This window comes from Struthio camelus, chromosome 5 (assembly GCF_040807025.1).
Source record: "Struthio camelus isolate bStrCam1 chromosome 5, bStrCam1.hap1, whole genome shotgun sequence".
Lineage (NCBI taxonomy): Eukaryota > Metazoa > Chordata > Aves > Struthioniformes > Struthionidae > Struthio > Struthio camelus.
This window is the reverse complement of record NC_090946.1, coordinates 48,018,042-48,037,497: the sequence shown is the minus strand read 5'-3', so window position 1 is coordinate 48,037,497 and position 19,456 is coordinate 48,018,042. Positions and strand designations below refer to the sequence as shown.

Below are 19,456 nucleotides of genomic sequence, written 5' to 3'. Positions count from 1 at the left end.
GTTACTTTAGCAAATATATTTAAGCTGAAATTATTAATTAACTTTCTGAAAAAGTAAGATTTCACCATCTTACATATATTTTATAAATTATGTCTACATGCTCTTAGGAGTGGATGGGTGCATATTTTATGACTCAGGATTTGTAAACAAAAAAAAAAAGGAATATTGACTTCAAATCTAGGCAATTTAAAAAAATTTCAGTATTGCAAGTAGCCCTGACTCTACCAGCATATTTATGTGGTTTTTATAACCACACTTAGGCATTTTTGAAATATCTTTCTCTCCTCCATTACTGTAAGAAAGCAAACTAAATCCATTATACAAAAGAAGCAGAGAAACCAACTATAAAATGCTCTGTAAAATGAAAAAAAATCAAGCCCATCAAAACAACCCAACAGCCCTTCACTAATTTTCACAGTTAGAATAATTGCAGGTATTACTTGGTTAACAATTTTCACACAGGACTGGAACTTACATAGACAGATTTCCAAATACAAAGGACAGCAATCAAACATTAAAACAGTGTGAAAAAGCCTTCCAATTTTGTTTGCCTTTCCAATCTTGTTTGCCTTCCAATTGATACAGGGACCACTGGACATCACCTGAGATAATCATAGATTTTAACAGCTGCTGACCACATGCAGTATTTATGCAATTATAGGACCATTAACACCCAGGTGGAGACATTTAAATGGATCTTAGCGATTTGGTACACTGTCCACTAAACTGATGAAGAACAGGTATATAAATTGCCTAGACTGCTTTGCAAATCTTGACCTGTGGTTACTCAAAAGGTTGCTTTAATAAATAAAGATCTATATATAAATGTTTATTAAAAATGCTCTTTAAGAAAACTACTTACTGGACATTCTTCAGTAAGCTTATAGCTGTACTATTTGCATACCTGATATTCATTACTAAATTCATCTTTACAATACTTGAGACAAGCTACTCGTACTTCATCCCCATGAAATTGAAACAGAAATCTTAAACGATGTACTTCAAGCCTGGCAATTGCATTACAACCTAAAACACTTGATTCTGGAATTTAAGTCCTCTTCATAAATACAAATCTTAACCACAAACTGGCCTTTCTCTTTGAAACAACAGGAGTCAATTTTAGCAGATATACACACCCATTTACAGAACTATTAGCACCCCCATTTCATAAAAAAAGATAAAAGAGCACCAACAAATATTTTCGTTGTTTAAAACAGTGATGTCAAATATATATACAACAGTATTAAATTTCTTCCTTGCATTTGAAGACTGGAAACATCTTTGATGAAGTCATTGATAAAATTATTTCAAATTGTTCAAAACACCTCTGATAACGAGTGTCCAGGCCATCTGATATAAATGATAGCTGAAACAGCCTTCAGCATGATGTAAGTCTCCTTTCTCTTCCACACAGCCTGTTAGAAACTCATTCAGAGTTGCCCACTCATTCAGAACATGGCTAAATGAGCTCTTAGGCTACAATTCCTCAAGAGGCAGTGAGCTGATTTAACGACTGACTCACTCACTGCCATAAACACAGGAGGGTGCCTTGCTTCTGACTGCATGTCTCTGGTGCTTACCTTCTGCTGGCTCTGACACTTGTTTGATCCTTCTGTGAGCTCATTTAACTCACTAAAACATAACAAAAATCCAACAAAAAGATGGAATATTTTCTCTTAAGTCAATGCCATGGCAAGGTCTGAAAAGTGCCAGAGCTTGCATGCAGGAGGCAGCAGGATTATGCAGTTCAAGCTGGGGGAAGCAAGTCCTCCTCCTTTTGGCAATAAGGAAGTCAGCTTGTCTATATTTGAAACCACAATGTAAGTACGATCTATGGTCCAAGCAGTTTCTGTACACCTTTAACGTCTATTTTAAGGGATCAGCTGCTTCAATTTATCTTCAGTCGTGCGTCCTCCCAAGCAGCCTGGGTAAAGGCAGCTATGGTTTCTGGGATACCAGAGTGAGAAGTCACCTCTGACACAGCAGAAAGACTACTAAAAAAATATGAGTAAATAAGGACAAGAAAATAAAAACAAACTACAGCAAATATGTTTACTTTCCCAAAAAGGCAACTTTGTGTTATACTACGAATAATTACAATAGGAAAGCTTTACGGGCAGATGCACAACAGCTATCAAATAAACTTTGCCAAGTGGCTTTTATGATCGCCCAAGGCAACATGTTACAGTAGGCTGAACCGTAAATGACCAAGGCACTCTGGCTAGAACTTCTTCTCTCACTTGACACAGATTCCAGCTCTGAATTAGAAAAAGTTGGTATCAACATAACTTGCACTAGGTTTAAAAGCAGACCAGTATGGCTTCTACATACCACTTTCTCACAGAGGGGCCTCAAAAGGAGAGAAAGAATGTGCAAGATTGAGGAAATAATGCTAGGTAACAGGATTCTGAGTAGTTCAGATAACATATTTTGGGAGGTGGGTGGAGTTTTCTTTGGGAGTGAGGGGGAGTGGTATACACTGCTTCTGATTCTGACATGCAAAGAAATTGATTGAATGCTGATACACCAGTCACAGAAAAAAAATTGTTGAATAATTCCATATGTTCCTTCCAAAGTTTTATTAGGATCTTCACAATTTCTGCTGTTTTTTTTAAATCTAACTTTTAACATGAAAATTTCACTTTTCCATTGTCCGAATTCTACATTCTCCCTTAAAGACAGTCAAGGCATCGAATAGACGCAATGAAAGAAAGCAGATACACTGCTGGTCTGAACTTCACAACAAGGAAAAATTTGTCAATATGATTATTGAACAAAGTGTGATTAAAATAAGAAGCTAATACAACTTAATTGTCATACGACTTACTGTTAAAGAAAAGTAACTCAGAGCCTGTACTTCCCAGGACACAGCACACTAACAAAGCTAACTGCTCTATCTTCAAAGAGGCGCTCCCTGTTTTTCCTATGAATTCTTCAGTAAGGTGCTGTTAAAAGAGGTGGTTTGCAGTATCAAATCCCAGCTTTTTACAAAGGCAATGCAACTTTGGTTAAACACTCATTTCAGTATTCTCTAGCAAGAATATGTGAATATCCTCTTGTCTCTATCAGGTATCTTTTATTTAAAATACAAAGCAAAACAAAAACCCCACCTAACCAAAAACAACCCCAACAACATAAAGTTTACTTTGAAAGGACTGAAACCTTTGCTTGCCCAAAACACAGTGTTAGTTTATTGCTCCTTTGATATCTTAAATGTTAACTTCATTATATGAACAATTCTTTTGCAGGTTTTTATGTTTTACAGCACGTTCCGAGGCTGTAACTAAGATGACTATAAATTGTCTTGGAACATGTAAGCATTCAAAAACCTCAAAACAAATATGCACATAAGAGTTGATTTTGCTTCAGGTATGTTTTAGATCAGTGTTGTATACCATCTTTAGAATCAGAGGAACATTACCCATATTGCCTGGATACCATTACCTAAGAAGTTGGCAACCATAAAAATGCAAAATGACAGCATGAATACCATTACAAATGTCTGTTTTGGAATGAAATAATTCTTTATGCTAAAAAACAATTTACAGACAGTTGCTAATGGGGGTTGGAGATACTGCTGTCATTTTAATTTACAGTGTTCCAGTGTACTGGAAAATAATCAGTTCTTCAGCTCCTTCTGAATTTAAGACTAGGTAGCTCGAAAGATAAACACAGGCGTGGTCAAAAAAAGAACAAAGTATTGCCAGTGACTTAGCATATGTTGAGCTTACCATATACTTTGTAACATAATTTTAAAAGCTGAGTGGGATTTACCTTGCTACACACTTAGGTTTCTTTTATTTTTTAAAACTTCTGTCCTGTATTTGGCCTCAAATCACAGCACCAGCAAGATTAACGCACAGCACAAAAAAGCCAGTATGAAACAAGTGCTGAAGAAGTGATACATGTGATTTAGAACGGAAGGATTTAAGATAAACATTCATCATGTTATATAGATACCTTGGCTTCATATTAAACTTGACAGAGTTTAAAAGACATTCTGAAGGATGGTTTCCTTTCTTCCTCTGAAAGTGTTTGGCAGAAACTACATCAGAAAAATACTAGGTAGTAAAATGGAGTGGAAAGTTCTTGACCTAAAGTGTACAGGCAGCAAATAACATAAAATAAAATGATTCCATATAAAACACATATGACAAGCTCACAAAGCAAATTCCTTTCTCAGTAAACCCATCATTCAATTTTGGAAGAACTTGTTCATTTCAGAACTCAGAGAGAAAATATTAAAAAAATATTAAAGCCATCTTTAAAAGCAAACTCAATTCCCATTATCTTTGAAAGAATATCTTTATGTATTCTCATCATTAAGACATTCATTACTGTTTAGCATATCATATAATTTATATCATTCTCTACAGAGAAATTCAGTATCATCAGTAACTTTACACAGATACAGTATTGAAGCCATGTCCTCTTTTGCTTACTGTCAAGTACAAAACTGCTTAAATAGACTAAAAAGCTACACACAAGTGTTGTAGCATTCCATTTTCATGCCTGATTGAAGTTTACAGTAGTGGCTTTTTGATCTTTCAAGACAAATAAACATGATACCACATAACAAACAGTTGTGCAAACTCAGGCCTAGGATGAAGATATAACTACCTCCTTTTTCCAGCACCACTTTTCCCTGCTTTACTGCTGCTACCACCAGACTTGCTGGAAGATTTTGAAGAGAAAAGTCTTGTCATGAATTCAGAGACATCCGGCAGCTCATGGTTGGAATTCAGCATGTTCATTGACTGCTCCATTTCCTGCATGCAAAGATTAGTTAAACTCAAAAAAGAGCTCAAGACAGTTCAGGCTGTTTCTGAGGCTTCAGTTGAAAGATCATATCAGGAAGATGTGAAATTTTCCCAAACACCATTTTACTGTTAGTAGTCTTCCAAATATATATTGCTATACACATTTTTATGCAACCACAGCCAAATGCCCAACTACACCCAGAAACAAAAACCAGAAGCTAAAAGCACTGGTGTATGGAGAAAGGTAACCATGTCTTAAGCAGCCTTACAGGGCAAACAAACTAATAGGAAGAAAAAAAAAACCTCATCATGACAGTTGTACTGTCATCTTGCTTTTCTAGTTACCATTCAGAATGGTCTGGTATTGATACAGCTTAAACTGTGTTCAAGATACAAATTAAACAAAAGCTGTAATGGTAGCCCTTTGTTACAGTTACATCTATACTTAGTATTTCTACAATAAGCACAGTTACTAAATCACAGACTTCCTATATAAACAAGTACTGTGCTGATTACCTAAACAAAAGAAAAAGCTTACATGAAAAATACACTACAATCTCCAGACCCTTTACAAGTAAACTGAATTTGGACATACACTTCAGCATTTAATACATGGCCATCATGACACGATATGGACATGACGACACGAATGTCATTATAACTGAGCTTTTAAAAAGTATCTTCTGACATTCCTTAAAGATTAAATTACAAGCAAGATTCTTTCAATTAAAATTTCTCCTTAACAAGTCATATTAGTTAGCTAATAAGAACATGAGAGCAGCCTGTCTGTATGCAGGGACAGATGAGTCAATATACCAATAAATAATTGTTTTTTAACATTCAACTTCCAAAGTTCACCTTAGTTTGAAGAACATTGCACAGTTACCTAGTATACTGTCACACTCTGTTTTTATAGAAATTGAAACCAAAAGAGGCACTACATAGCTCTGATATGCTTTTTATAGGTATTACTTTAAAAAAAAAAAAAAAAAGTTCAGACACCTATAAAGTACTACTGAAGACAGTGGTCATTCAGAGGAAAAGGAATTTAAATGAACCAAACCCCCAAAAAGAAGCCACCCAAGACAGACAAGGAAGAGCTCTAAAAATAAGAGAAGATTTAGCAAACACCTTGAATCTCCACTTTGTCCTAGCCTTCTGCTATTCGGCATTTTGCATGGTGGAAGGACAATAAATTAGATCATTTAATGACTATATTAAGACTTCATATCATATACACTACTGCAACATGTGGAGTTAACAAACTTTTAAACTATGCTTTTTTGGTTAAGAGACCACACATCCTATTCTTTGTAACACACTCGACACATTTATTCATTTTTAAAAATGAAGTACTAGATTTAAACAAAATACAGAATATTGGAGATTTACAGGAAAACTAGCCTTTGAGAAATGTACTGCTGTATTAAAGCTTCGTAAAACATCCTTCATGCTATAATGCTTTCAAAGCTGTGTCAAACGATTTCATTCTGTGTTATGCCATAAGTACAAATCCACAGGTCTGAAACACCACAATTCATTACTAGAACAGCAACACTGTACAAACTGAATGAATAACACCATTAGGACTTCCTCAGAAGTCTAATTCTGGCTTGTATTGCCTTTCTCTATCTTTTCAGTACATTACTCTCGTTCACCATGTTTGCATCAGCTGAATCTACTTACCCGTCTCATGTCAGGATCACTGGTGTTGACAACTTTAGGCAACAGCACAAATATCAGTAACGGAAGAACCATCATCATCACCTACAAAGAAAAGAACAGGAAATATTTCTTCAGCTTAGTTATTGCTGAAAATATTTTCAGCAATACTGACATTAAGTTTTTAGCTAAATAGCCAAATTCTAGAATTATTGCAATCTGGTTCAGTAATCCAGTTGTTAGGAAAGAAATCAGATAAGGAAGAATTAAATTATAAATAAGGGATGTGAAAGTTGGACCATCAAAGTAAACACTTGCTAATTCTTTTAACCCTTATGATTACAAGCTTGCGAAGCGTTGATCTCCACACTACTAGAACAAGTATCATGTCACAAAAGGTAGCAGACTATGGGCTATTTTCAGAGGACATGCATTAATGGAATGGGTATTTAGGGATGAAGAAGTCACAGAAAAACTTTGTATTTATAAACAGGGCTAAAAGAAAGAAACAATCATCTCAGAAGAGCATTACTTCCTAATTTCTATCAGCTTTACTCCAGAAAAAAATAGTCAGAGAAATCCCAGGAAACTGTAAACACCATTTGTACTTCTACTGCTGAAATGACAAGTGAACTTCATTTTCTTGAAAAAGTTGTGCTTTTCCAGTATAGTTAAAGAAAAAAAAAATCAAAAAATATCACAGCGGTAGATGTTTTAACTACATGGTAAACATACAAATCATTACAGGAATGATAACATAACTAAGAATTCCTTGCTTAAAAGTTTAGAAATCATACTGCATGCTAAAGGATTCGGTTCTCATACTTAAAAGAAGCATAAAATTTAGAAAAGTGAAGCAGATTCCTGATACTCTGGAAAGGACATTAATTTCCCATTTGCCACTTTTTGAATAAGAATGAAAATACTTCCAGATCTAACTGATTTAGATAACAGCAATTTCCTTAGCCATGAGCATGGCAGTAAAAAAAAAAAAAAAAAAAAATTAACATGATAGCATCAGATGGTAGTAAAACCATCAACAGTAACTAGGTGAGTATTTCCCAACTATCCCATTTTACTGAAATGAGTGAGCTGTATAGAATACTTAAGACACCTAAAATAATCCAGTTTGGACCAACTACTCTTCCCTACACATTTGTCGTTATTAATTCAGGCTATGGGAAGATGCTGCAAAGTAGAAAGTGCACTAGATCAGGGATGACCTTACCTTTGGTGTTTGAATAGTCTTCAAACAAACGCAGGTGCCATTGACCATATTTTGTTAAAGATGTTTAACACTACTATAAGAACATGATAGTACTCAGGAATCATACCAATTCTGCAATTCTACATGAGTTACAGGAGTTGTGTGGGGAAAGAGAGGACTGCTAAGCAATGAAAATGTTTCTTTTTCACCCCTTTCAGATACGACTCTAAGGCTCAGTTTTATCAAAAACAAACAGAAAAAAGTCCTTCTGTTGAGAGGATGATACTTTAAGCCTAGGTTGCATTCTCACTGTGCTGACTTGCTGCAATCACAAGAAGAACTTTTCAGCTACAAAATAAGCCTTAAATCACCTAAAAGATTCCTCTCGTTGCAAGGATATTATCAAAAGTTATTTGCAAACAGTGCACATCTTTTCTCAACTACTTTATTCTCAATATTCTGAAGAACTGCTATGCTTGGATCCCTAGCATACTTTTCACCTTTGTGTGGTGCTTATACATACCATAGGGTTCATGAGGAAATCTGTCCACCCCCAAGATTCTCTCTTTATGAAGTATGAAGGTGGTCCAGAAGATTTCATCTGAAGCGGGTATGGCAGCCTGACAACTTCAGAAGTTTTGATGTAATTCACATACCTTGCTCTAATGAACAAAATGCAAGTAATTAAAAAAATCATTTACAATCTTCCCTTTAACAAAAAATAAAGATAATTCAATATTTTTCCAAATAAAGTTTTAATAATAAACTACAATTAAGCCACTAGGTGGCTAAGTGTCTGTTAGGCTTCACTTTTCAGAAGCAGCTCTCTCTCACTAACACACCTTATGTGATCCAAAAACACTCACTTTACCTTTTTTCCAGGCTATTATGCAAACTGTAAAATTTAATACGGGAAACAGAACAGCAGATCAAAAATGTTACACAGTTTTTTTGTAAGTGGCTTCTGCAAAAGGTTTCTTCTTATCTTTGTAATAAGCAAGAAAAGCTACACAATTTAAAGATTAGGTACAACTTTGAACCATGTAGTTGTATTACAAACTGCAGAGAGCTTGCTCAGAGGTAACAATCATTTATGTGTGAAGTTGATGTTGCCTTCTCCCTAAGTGCATCACCTTGCATTTATCAATACTGAATTTTGTTCACAATTTCAACATCCTTTCATTACCTTATAGTCTTTCCACAGTTCTTCACAGAAGAATTCACAAAGAATGCCTTTTCCTCTTACCTTCTAACTACATATTTTCTTCAAAAGCTTTTGAGATTTTCAAGTAGATTCTATCAACCACGTATCCATTATCCGCATGCTGTTGCGTCTTTCAAAGAATTCCAGCATTTCTTTTTTTAAGGCAGAACTTCCCTTTAGAAAAGTCAAGTTGATGTTTCCCCCACATGTATCACATTTGTCCAGGTATCTCCCAATTGTACTCTTTACTATAGTTTCTCTCTGTCTAACTGGTAGAGATGTCAAGCCTACCAGTTTGTTGTTCTGTGGGCCTATCCTAGCAATCTACTTAAAACCTGCTGTCAAATTTGTTACCTGCAGTCCTCAGATATCATAGCAATTTTAAGAGAAAGGTTATACACAGTATCTTGGCTATATCATCACTGAGTTCCTTCCTTCTTTATTACAAAAAACATATCAGAGTCACCAATGAGATACTGCCTAATAAAGTATAAACTTAAGTTCATGAAGTTTGGGGGAAAAAAAACAAGCAAAAAGTGCTATTATTATAGACAGACTGTTTACGCTGTTTTCAGTTCCAGATTTCAATTTTTAAGACCTCAAAACAATACCACTGCCATTTTTAAATTGACCTATTTCTAAAATGTAATAATATGTTTTATAAGAAACTGTAGACAATAAAGATGAAGTTAAGATATATGTGTACATTTACAAAGAAAAGTACAAGCAGGTTTATTTAAACTAACATCACCTGATTAAATAGGATGGTCATTTCTCTGTATTGCTTACTGAACAGTGTGCAGTTACATATATTTATATTGTTATCAGAACAACATACCTGGCCACAGCATACAAAAAACAGGCTAATGATGCTGCAGAAGTACCGCAGGCTGGCATCTACTGGCATTTGCTAGTATCTTTAAGAGGATTCTATGGAGGTGTAATGGAAGTATTTTAAAATTTAGGAACAAGCTAGGCCCTTCACTGTGCTAAGTAATGACCGAACATTTATCCAAAATGCAAGGAAAAAAGAAAATAAAAAGGTATGTCAAAAGATAAAGCAGTTCAATTGATCTATGCCTAGATTTTATTTTAGGGCAGTTGCATGAGAAGTTAACGTAAGTAAACAAACTGTAGAACCCTGTTTAATTCATCCATTTCCAGGTCATAAATATTTTAAGGTCATAAATAGGAGAGAAAAAAAGAAGTCATACTTTGAATTTTAAGAAATTTGTTCCTAGAAGCAACGTGAAAAGAAGCTGCAACGTACGGTCTGAAATGGAAGCATCATATCTATAGCAACTGTAATTTACCCATTATACTACATCATTGGGTGCACTTAATAGATCACTGTGGAAAAAAAAATCAGGGAAGGCTCACCTCATTTTGCCTTTTGAAGTTATGTCAACTCGAACTGGTTCAAATTTATGAGCAGGGGATATAACTTCCACTACATAAGATCCAGAAGGTATATCATGAACCACAAAACTTCCATCTGTCCTGCAAAAAATTAAGTTCCACTGCATTTCAATGTGCTCCTATGCACAAGGGTTTTTCTTTTTTTAGAAAAAATTATAATAGTACCATTTTGTATCATAAATCTTAATATAACAGCAATGACCAAAGGGAAGTTTAGTTCACTCAGCACTCATAATATCGAGCCCCTTAAGATCATCAACGTGTGCTACAGTAACAGCAGAAATTACCAGCTACATTTAAGATTTCCTCATGCACTCAAGCTATTGTCTTGTTGGAGGAATAATTCAGCAGTCTAAGTGAGATTTGAAACAGTTAGATTTCATATATTCAAATGATGGCAGAGTTGACTCATACCTTCCCTTTTCCTTCTGAAATAGGTACAATGAAGTTTACTTCACTTCAGTACTTCTGCTGGAACTAAAAAAAAATTTGAGATCCTATAATAATGTTGGTAGATATTAAAGATGATTTGCAAAGCACAAAAACTGTGCCTTGTGCCCTTACTGCAAAATCTGCAGAGATTTTTCTGCTTTTAATTGTTTCCCTGTAGGACTAGGTCATGCTGGAAAGCTCTACAATGCTATCACAACAATAAGAAAACTAAAAGCTCTGAACGTACACACAGAATGGATCTTTAAACAGACCGCTTTTATTTTAAAATATGAAACTTCAATATTCAGTGAAAATATTATTGAAAGCATACTCGATTCAGCACCAGTTGCCATCAAATTAAAGTACAGAAGCTTGTAGGTTTCTTCCTACATTCTTCCAGAAGCTCCAGGAAGAAAAGTTTACTGTTTCTACCTTTCTAAAATTAATATGAAAGACTCTTCTCCTAAAAATAAGACTCAAAGTACAACCAAAAGCTGCTCTTCATAAGGAAAAAGAAGCAGTAAAATCTGCTCATTTTGGGGAAAATAAAAGAACCTCTTAAAAATAAATTTTGTCCTCATGATGTTAATGAAAATACTCTCCCTCACAGATGTACATCAGTTAAGGAACTTCCTGTAACTAAGAAGCATTTAAACAGCACTGTATATTGGGTTTCTCTAACATTTTGAGAGATGATTTGAATCCCCTGAAAAATACTCATAGTATCTTTTTTTGCAACTGCTTTAAGGATTTTTCCCTAAGAATTCGCTTTTTTCTTTCTAAAAAAAAAAAAGGAAATACTGATCATATTAATCTATATGATATTGACAAACTGTAATTATAACTTTTCTAAAGTTATTTATGTGAAAAATCCAATTCTCAATTCATATATTAGTATCCAACATTGCCATTTTTTCAGACTAGAAAAACGTTTAATTTTGATTAAAATGGGGAAACTAATCTGATTTATAAAAATGCTTGTCTTAGAGAATAGCTATCAAACTGCTTTAGAAGCAACTTTGCTGTGTTGAATAGTTATTTTTGATAAATGACATGGCATTCATTTAATAAATAAAGAAAATTTGCCCAAGAGATGGTGATAGGAGATGGTGACAAAGTAAATTTCCAATATATCAATAATGATTTATTGAACCCTGTCACTGCAACTGAAGGATCTTTCTCCTGAGCCTAAAAAAATCAGTATTATTTAATGAATAGAATTAGTAAATTGCTCTTTCTTCAGTTTTCCTTAAAAGTTTACTGCCATCCAGTTCTTTGCTGGTTACAAGTGGAAAAAGCCATTACAGAAAGTATTTTCACTAAAACATGCCATGCTCATGGTAGTGGAACATCTACAAATATATTTGAACTCATTTCTTGGCTTTCAGTTGTATCAACATAATTTCTTATGTCTATAGCTTGATGTATCTAATCAATATACCTTGGTAACTATGATACACTGTCATTAAATAAGGCATGCTTTTAGTTGAGACTGTCTCCTCATATTTCAGATAATTCTAGTTCTAAGTTAAGTATTTGGAAACTCACCACCTCCACAGTATTTATTACATCACTTCCCACGTACAGCATAAGGCTCCTTCAGCTTGCTTATACTGACTTATCAGGTGCTTTACCTACAACATTCTAAAAGTTTAGCAAGCATAACTTTTTTGTTAACCTATCAGACAACTCCCAGGGTCAAAATGCAGTTCAACTTTTACTACAGAGGGAATAATTCAAAGTGATTGGTAATTATGAGACAGTGCATCTTAATTCTGCTGAAAATCTCTGATTTTAATATAGAGTTTTGAAAGCAACATACTTCATTAAAAATCATAAAAAAGGATTTTAGAATTGACCTCTACTCTTGACACTGTGAGATTAATTCAACTCTTAATTCTGAGGACTTTTTCAATGTTTTAATATCTCTAGATCCTGAGCTACTCTGAATTACCCATTACCACCTAAGACTGAATGAGTTAGCGTGATGTTTTTATGGCTTCCAAATACACTTGCATCATCTTGTTTGAAAGAATAAAAGCATATTGCTTGAAAGAGCTTCTTCTGCTTGTAAAAACCAGCAGCAAATCTGTTTTTGTAGTAGATAACTACAACTCTAACTTTCTGTCCCTCTTCCTTGCTGGTTCCTCACTGGATGGAACCCAAAGCGCATCCCCAATAACGACAGAGGAAACACTATTTTGATCTAGTCCTATTTTTCTCCCTGCTCCCCATCTTTCTCCAGATGGAATAACCTCTTTACTGAAAAGCAGGTCTTAAAATGAAAAAGTGACAGAATTTGGGCCTGCAAAAGTTAAGAGAAAGCACTGTACTCTAGAATTAAATGCAATGCTTTCCTGAAATGAAAAACCAGTTCCTTCTAATATTCTGACACCTAAAAAGCCAGCAGCCTTAGCCATCAATCTGGTTATATCTGTAGCAGACCGGGAACAAAAGTAACACCCACAGCACGATAGCTTCCCACTACAGGACTGGCCGTTTTGAATGTCTGACTGACGAGGTAAGGAGCAACTGTATCAGAAAACCTAAAAATGGAAACGGGACGTTAATCTCCACAGCCGTGCTTAGCTAACTAGGGCAAGGACGGCGACTCGCAGCGAGCAGCTCGGTTTTGCCGCGGCTGGCCGCCATCTTCTGACCGGGGCTGTGGAAAGGGACGTTAAACGTGCCAGAACCGCGGCGGCGGGAGCTCTGCGAGTGACGCCCGCCGCCCCTCGGCCTTGCGGCGCCGTTAGCGCACGCGGGCCGGGGCACCGGGGCCGCGCGGGAAGTGCCGCAGCCCGACAGGACCGGCCCTTTCAGCTGAGCCGCGCCGCGACGGGAGCGCGTCCGCGGAGCGGCGGCGCCGCCGCGGCCCGCCCGAGAGACCTGCCCAAGCCCGGCCAGGAGAGGCAGCCCGGCCCGGCGGGGGAGGCGGAGGTAACGACGCGCTTCCCCGCCGGGACCAAGCGCCTCCCGGCCCCCGCCCCGCGCTCACTTGAGGAAGCCGACGTGCTCCTCCCCGTCCACAAGCACCCGGGCCCCCGCGATCCAGTCCTGGGGCTTCACCCCCGGCACCACGGCCCGGCCCTCGATCTTAAACCGCTCCCCAGGGCCCGCGCCGCCCGGCGGCTCCGCCGCCCCAACCGCCTCCGAGCCCCAGGCGCCATCGGGCAGCAGCGACACGACGAGCCAGAGCAGCGACACCGAAGTGACGCTGCCGCCCGCCGCCATCGCGCCGCCGCCTCCCCTCAGCTCCGGGGGCGGGGCCGGCAGGCCGGGGCTGCCCCTCCGCGCATGCGCTGGACGCGACCTACGGTGGCCGGGGAGGAAGACCAGGCGGGGAGGGGGCGGTGAACTTGCCGCGCGTGCGCAACAAGCAGGCCGAGAGGGGCCTGGCTCGTTTGGCGCATGCGTGCTAGTGAGAGCTAGTGCTGCAGGTCATGTGACGGACACTGGCCGATAGGAGTGAGCAAAGTACTCACGTGCATGACGGGTACCGAGGCGGAACTGTACTGCGTGTTTTATTCTGGTGAGGCACCGAGGGGCCCTAGCGCCGGGCGCTCGGCGGAGGAGGTGGTGAGCGGCTGCCTCCGCCGCGGCTCGGTGATCCCCGCAGCACAACTGGGAGCTGCCATGGCCAATCTGGCGGCGGGCAGCCGGGGCGTGTGGTGGTGGCTTGCGGAGCTGACTGGGGGCGGCGTGTCGGGAGCCGCAAGGAGCGCTACGGGCCTCGAAGGGGCTTTTTCCAGCCCGGACTGTTCCGTTACTGCGGGGCGGGGCTGCGGCGGCGGCGGTGACGGGGGGGAGCGTCGCCCGTTAGGCCGGGTGCCTTGGAGGGACTCGTGCCCGCGAGCTTCGGGGCGGCTTTGAAGGCAGGCGGTCTAATAAAAGACAGTCCACGCCTTCCTCCCCCCACACCTTGTCAGCCTACTCTGAGACTGGGAAGTAGCTCGTTTCTTTTTTTTCAAACGCAGTCAACTCAGTTATTCAGGGTGGGCAGATATTTGGAGTTTTCTGTTATTCAGGGTGAAGACAAGTAAAGGCCGTTCAGCCATGGCACGTTTTGTTAGCTGAAACAGCCCCGGGTGCTTGTGGCTCTACCTCCTTTTGAGCTCAGGCTTTATAGCACGTGTCTGAAGTGGCTGCAGGACCTGCCCTGGCCTTGCCACAGTGACTCGTGTTCCCGTGAAAGAGATTACAATGCAGGGATGCTCCTGAACACAGACCGTCTGCAGGGCCACTGGGGCATCCTTTCATCATTGTTATTTCCGGAGGTGATGCAGATGCAGCAGAGCCGGCTCTTCGTGGAGACCTTTCAGATCTTGTAGCTGGTGGTCTTTGACCCTAAAAGCCTAGTCCCTTAAAAAAAAAAGGGTTGCAGAGCTATCTTTGACTCCGTGGAGCAGATAATTTGCAACCTAGGTCGTCTGTCCGCTGTTGTTCAACAATTCACTCGTTCCAAGTTGAGAAATGAAGTGGGCATTGAAATGGCAAAAAAGAGTACTTTGTTCTTCCAATTGCTGAGTAAACACAAAAGATAATATAGTTTGTTATTGAAAACGTGCAATGACACAGGTGTGAAACTAAAGAACATAAAGAACAAATTATATATAATATAACTAAATAAATGTATCTTCTTTGGTAACAGAAGGATCTATTTAGAATTAAAATATTTTAGTTGTAGCTTAAATTTGAATAGTTACCACTTGAAGAATCAAGATTTTTCCAGGAAAAATTAAAAAAAAAAAGCTGACAGAAACAGAAGATTAAAAATGGTCATTTTAATCAAAGCCTTGGCCATCTTCATTTAACTCATGATTTATATCAATAAACTTTGTTTCTGATGTATAGCTAGAACTTGTCAACAAGGAAGGAGAACTTGTTTTGCAGGGAAACCTTTTCTGGATGTAGCAAGCACTTTCATGAATGCGTAGGAGGTTCCCTGTGAACAAAACAATAATCATCTTGGAAAATCTAAAGGTTATAAGAGTTCCTTTAGGACAGCTTCATTAATCTCCTGAAAGCAGAGTCAAGAATGATCGCTGTGTTTTATAGCTGTCTCTTCACTGATGGTGTCACTCCCCTGAGTAGCAGATACATAGAAACTGACAATAAGCTTCTGCAAAGTTCTACCCTACACACAAGCATGTTCTTGGTTTTGTCTGGTTGAGTTACTTCAACCAGCTGCTGCTAATTCTATAGAATCGTCAACCAGATGGATGACAGCTGACAGTCCCTAGTGGGTTGAACGAAGAAGAGGTCTAGACTAGTGTAATGTCATCATACTGATAACACTGAAATCCATATCCCCAGATTCTTGTCACTTTTGGTATCACGTACAAATTGAAGAGCAGAGGAGAGACAGTAAATCCTGCTGAGCTATCTGAATGCAGCATCAAAATCCATGAGTACCATAGCTGTTTACCAGCATCCCAGACTACATGACTCCTTGTAAAAAGCCTTAAATACCAAGAGAGTTTTTTCTCCTCCATGAGGAAAAGGATTTTACAAAAATTTAGTAGTTAGAACTTATGTTTGTGCTGAATGCTTTTCACAGCCTGAATATTAGCAAAAGTTTTGCTAGTATGTTTTTAGCAAAAAATAATTTTTTTGCTCATGGCTCACCATTAGTAAAAAATTTTTATAAACCTTAATTCACCTTTGAACATTTTAGTGCAATTGCTCTGAACACTTCTCTTTCTATAAAGCTGATACGACTTTGGCTGGTATTTAAATACCAGCTTTTATTTGGAAATGAACCTGACATTGGCACTGGCTTACTTTAATACACTGACCTAGAAACAACAGCAGCTGAAAATTTGGTTCATGTGTGATTCAGCCAGCCACATGCAGGCTTGTCAACTTCTAGTAGACAAACAGGGAACAGCTTTGACCATCTGACTATAATCTTACTGTGTTCTTTGATCCAGTCCCCAAACTGCTGCATAAGTAGTCAGGCAATACCTAGTATGCCAGATAAGCAATGCTGGTTCACAAATGTTTTATGGAACCAAAGACATAGGCCTGGCTGATGTAAAGATCAAATAAGAATTATATGGGCATCAGAGTCCACATAGCTACGTCCCAAAAATATTGTCAGAAAAAGCTACAAAATGGATTGAGTCAAAGTAAATGTGGCAGTCATTATCTATAGTTGTATTTATATTGTAAGTTGCTTAAACTGTGTTAGAAGTTTGAGCTTCTGGGAAATATTAACAGTTCAAATATGTTTTGAGTCCTTGTCATCTTACACTTTCTCAAAATTTCTAGAAGTAGTAGAAGATACACGTGTGTACACACATCTATACTTTTGTTTTACAAAATCTCTTGGGTGGAAACCAGAACAGACACCACGGTACTAATATTGTTAGGCCTCCAGCATCTTGTTCCCTTCCTTTTAGATAGGATTGATAATTGATGTGTATTTAGGCACTTATTCAGGTTTCTGCCCATTGAGAAAGGTACTGTCAGGTAATTTGGACTCTTTGAAAATCCAGCTTCTGTGTCAGTTATGTGTTGGAAGTTTTAAAGACTATGTCAGGAAAGTTGTGCAGAGAGTCCTCTCAACCAGTTAACCTTTTATCAGTTGCAATTCAGGCTGCTTCCCAGGGAAATGGTTTCTAGGCAGTGTATACAACCAGGGAAATAAAAGATAGTGTTTGCTGTAGTTCCTAACGTAGTTAGTTTTGTCCTTCACAATTACCCATAATGACTAAGTCACTTTCTAGCTGTTAAAGCAGCTGGCATCCTCACTAACCTTGGGGAAGTGTCCTGTGTGTCATCGTACGGCAGGAGTCCTTGGAAGACTCTCACGTTTCTTATCAGCTGTAGATACAAACTTTTTCACTGAAGCAGATCTTTCTGCCCTGCAGTCCTCCCAAGGGAGGATAGTATTTTACAGAAAACTCTGCATTTTTTGGTTATTTCAGAAAAATCAAGTATCAGCAGTATTGTGCCTCTGTGAAGAGGAGAAAAATCCTGCAAGAATCAGGAAGAAAAACCCCTTTATTATTTCATATTTATACTTTGGTAACAGAATCAAGCATTGCAGCCTTAGTACTGCATGCTCCAATATGGTACTTGTGTTGGATAATTTTTTTTTTATTATTATTGACGGTGTATGTTTTGAGAAACTAATCAGAGGTGAGAAGAGATCAAAATACCCACCCAAGCAGGCAGATTTATGAGAATAAACAAACTGAAGATAGGTGTAAAAATCCAACATAAAGGCACTATGAAAGGCAACAGCCAACCCACTCATTTACATGAGCTGCCTCCTGCACAAGCAGCTTTACTACAGCTAAATACAGAATTAATAAAAATGGTGTAGCATATTTCCTTTGTTATTGCTCTTTTTAAAAATCCATTGTAAAGTGGAATCATCTCGCCATCTACTGGCAATTTACAGTGCTACACTAGAAACATTTACTTAGGCAAACTTTACGTTAGGAACATAAACAGAACAAGTTAGTATTGGAGTCTGGACTCAGTGACAGTGTTTGTACTGTTATAAATATCATATTCCATGAGATTGTTCTACTTCTGACTTGGGTCCAAAAGGTCCCCATACTGTGTCTTGGCCTGCTTTGAAAAGATTGCCTCCATGTCCTGCACTCTGCATCTGAAAGACTTGCATGTAAAGGCAGAAAAGCTCCTAATGCCTGTAAACTCAATATCTGTCTAAATAATCTGCATTTCTAATGCATCCATCTGCACATTCGAGAGTCAGCATGTACGCCTGAAGAATCTTCTGTCTGGAGGAGCAAGCCTTCATCCATCTCTTGTTTGCTTTCACCTAAAGTTGACTGGGAAAAACTTGACTGAATATCGTTGAGATTCAGATGCCTTTCTGAATGGTTTGCTGTGTGTTGAAGAGCCTCCAACTAACGCTAAGTCACGAATATGTTTCTTGTACTTTGACACTCTGTGTCACCAATTCCCATACTGTACAATTTAGCAAAAGTGTCTCCCCTACCCTGAAGTACTTTAGAGCTGACAGGCACAGGGAGAATGGTCCAGTGTTCCAGTACTCACGATTGTCCTACCTTCTTTTCCTAATAGCGATCATTCTTGATATATCTCTGTCAGGTTTACGTCACCTCCATTTTCCACCTCCAAGTTCAGTATTTTTTTCAGGAATTAATTGTTTACACCCTTCTGGTAATGTATACCAGAAAACATAAATAGAATAATACTTTAATATGCTCTTCATCTTAATAGGCGTGATTAGCAAATGCTGAAATTAAGATTACCGGATGGTACCTAGTTCTGTCTGATTGTAACTGATTGAACTGTATGTTACTGAACTCAGATTTTCATTTTTGGGGGAGGAAATTTAATCATTAGTTTAAGTGTGAGGAAGAGGCTTTGGACAGCTTTTTCTGTAAGAAAAGGAGTACAATTTTCCTGCTCTAAAAAATTCCAGACCCCCTCTTGTAAACAGAGCAAACACGGGTGTAAGATGACTGTGACCTGGAAGTTGTCCTTACATTATTTTGAGGCCTTCACCTGTGGTTTACCACAGAAGTTGACCCTATGTCTCTATTAAGTAGTAATTGTGCATAACCCAGGCGTGCAACATGTTTAAGAACTACATCATCCATTAAGCTGACTACAGAGCAAGCAGTGCCGCACAGAATGGTGCTACATGGCGCACTTGGATTTCTGTGTTGTTGCTCATAGGAACACCACCTATAATCATCTGCATAATGCTAGAGTGATACATCACCATGACATTTGGTGTTCCAAAAATATAAACAGCTTAATATC

General features: G+C 38.4%; 1 protein-coding gene across 1 annotated transcript; it reads right to left on the bottom strand.

Annotated features, from left to right (window-relative positions):
* Positions 1–2,560: 2,560 nt before the first annotated feature.
* EMC7 (ER membrane protein complex subunit 7) lies at positions 2,561–13,982 on the bottom strand. Its single transcript, XM_068946298.1, has 5 exons — positions 13,683–13,982; positions 10,214–10,333; positions 8,153–8,291; positions 6,447–6,527; positions 2,561–4,769 (listed from the first exon to the last, which is right to left on the bottom strand). The coding sequence occupies exons 1-5, from the start codon at positions 13,916–13,918 to the stop codon at positions 4,617–4,619; spliced, it is 729 nt and encodes a 242-aa protein (XP_068802399.1). The 5' UTR covers positions 13,919–13,982; the 3' UTR covers positions 2,561–4,616.
* Between the last annotated feature and the right edge of the window lie 5,474 nt (positions 13,983–19,456).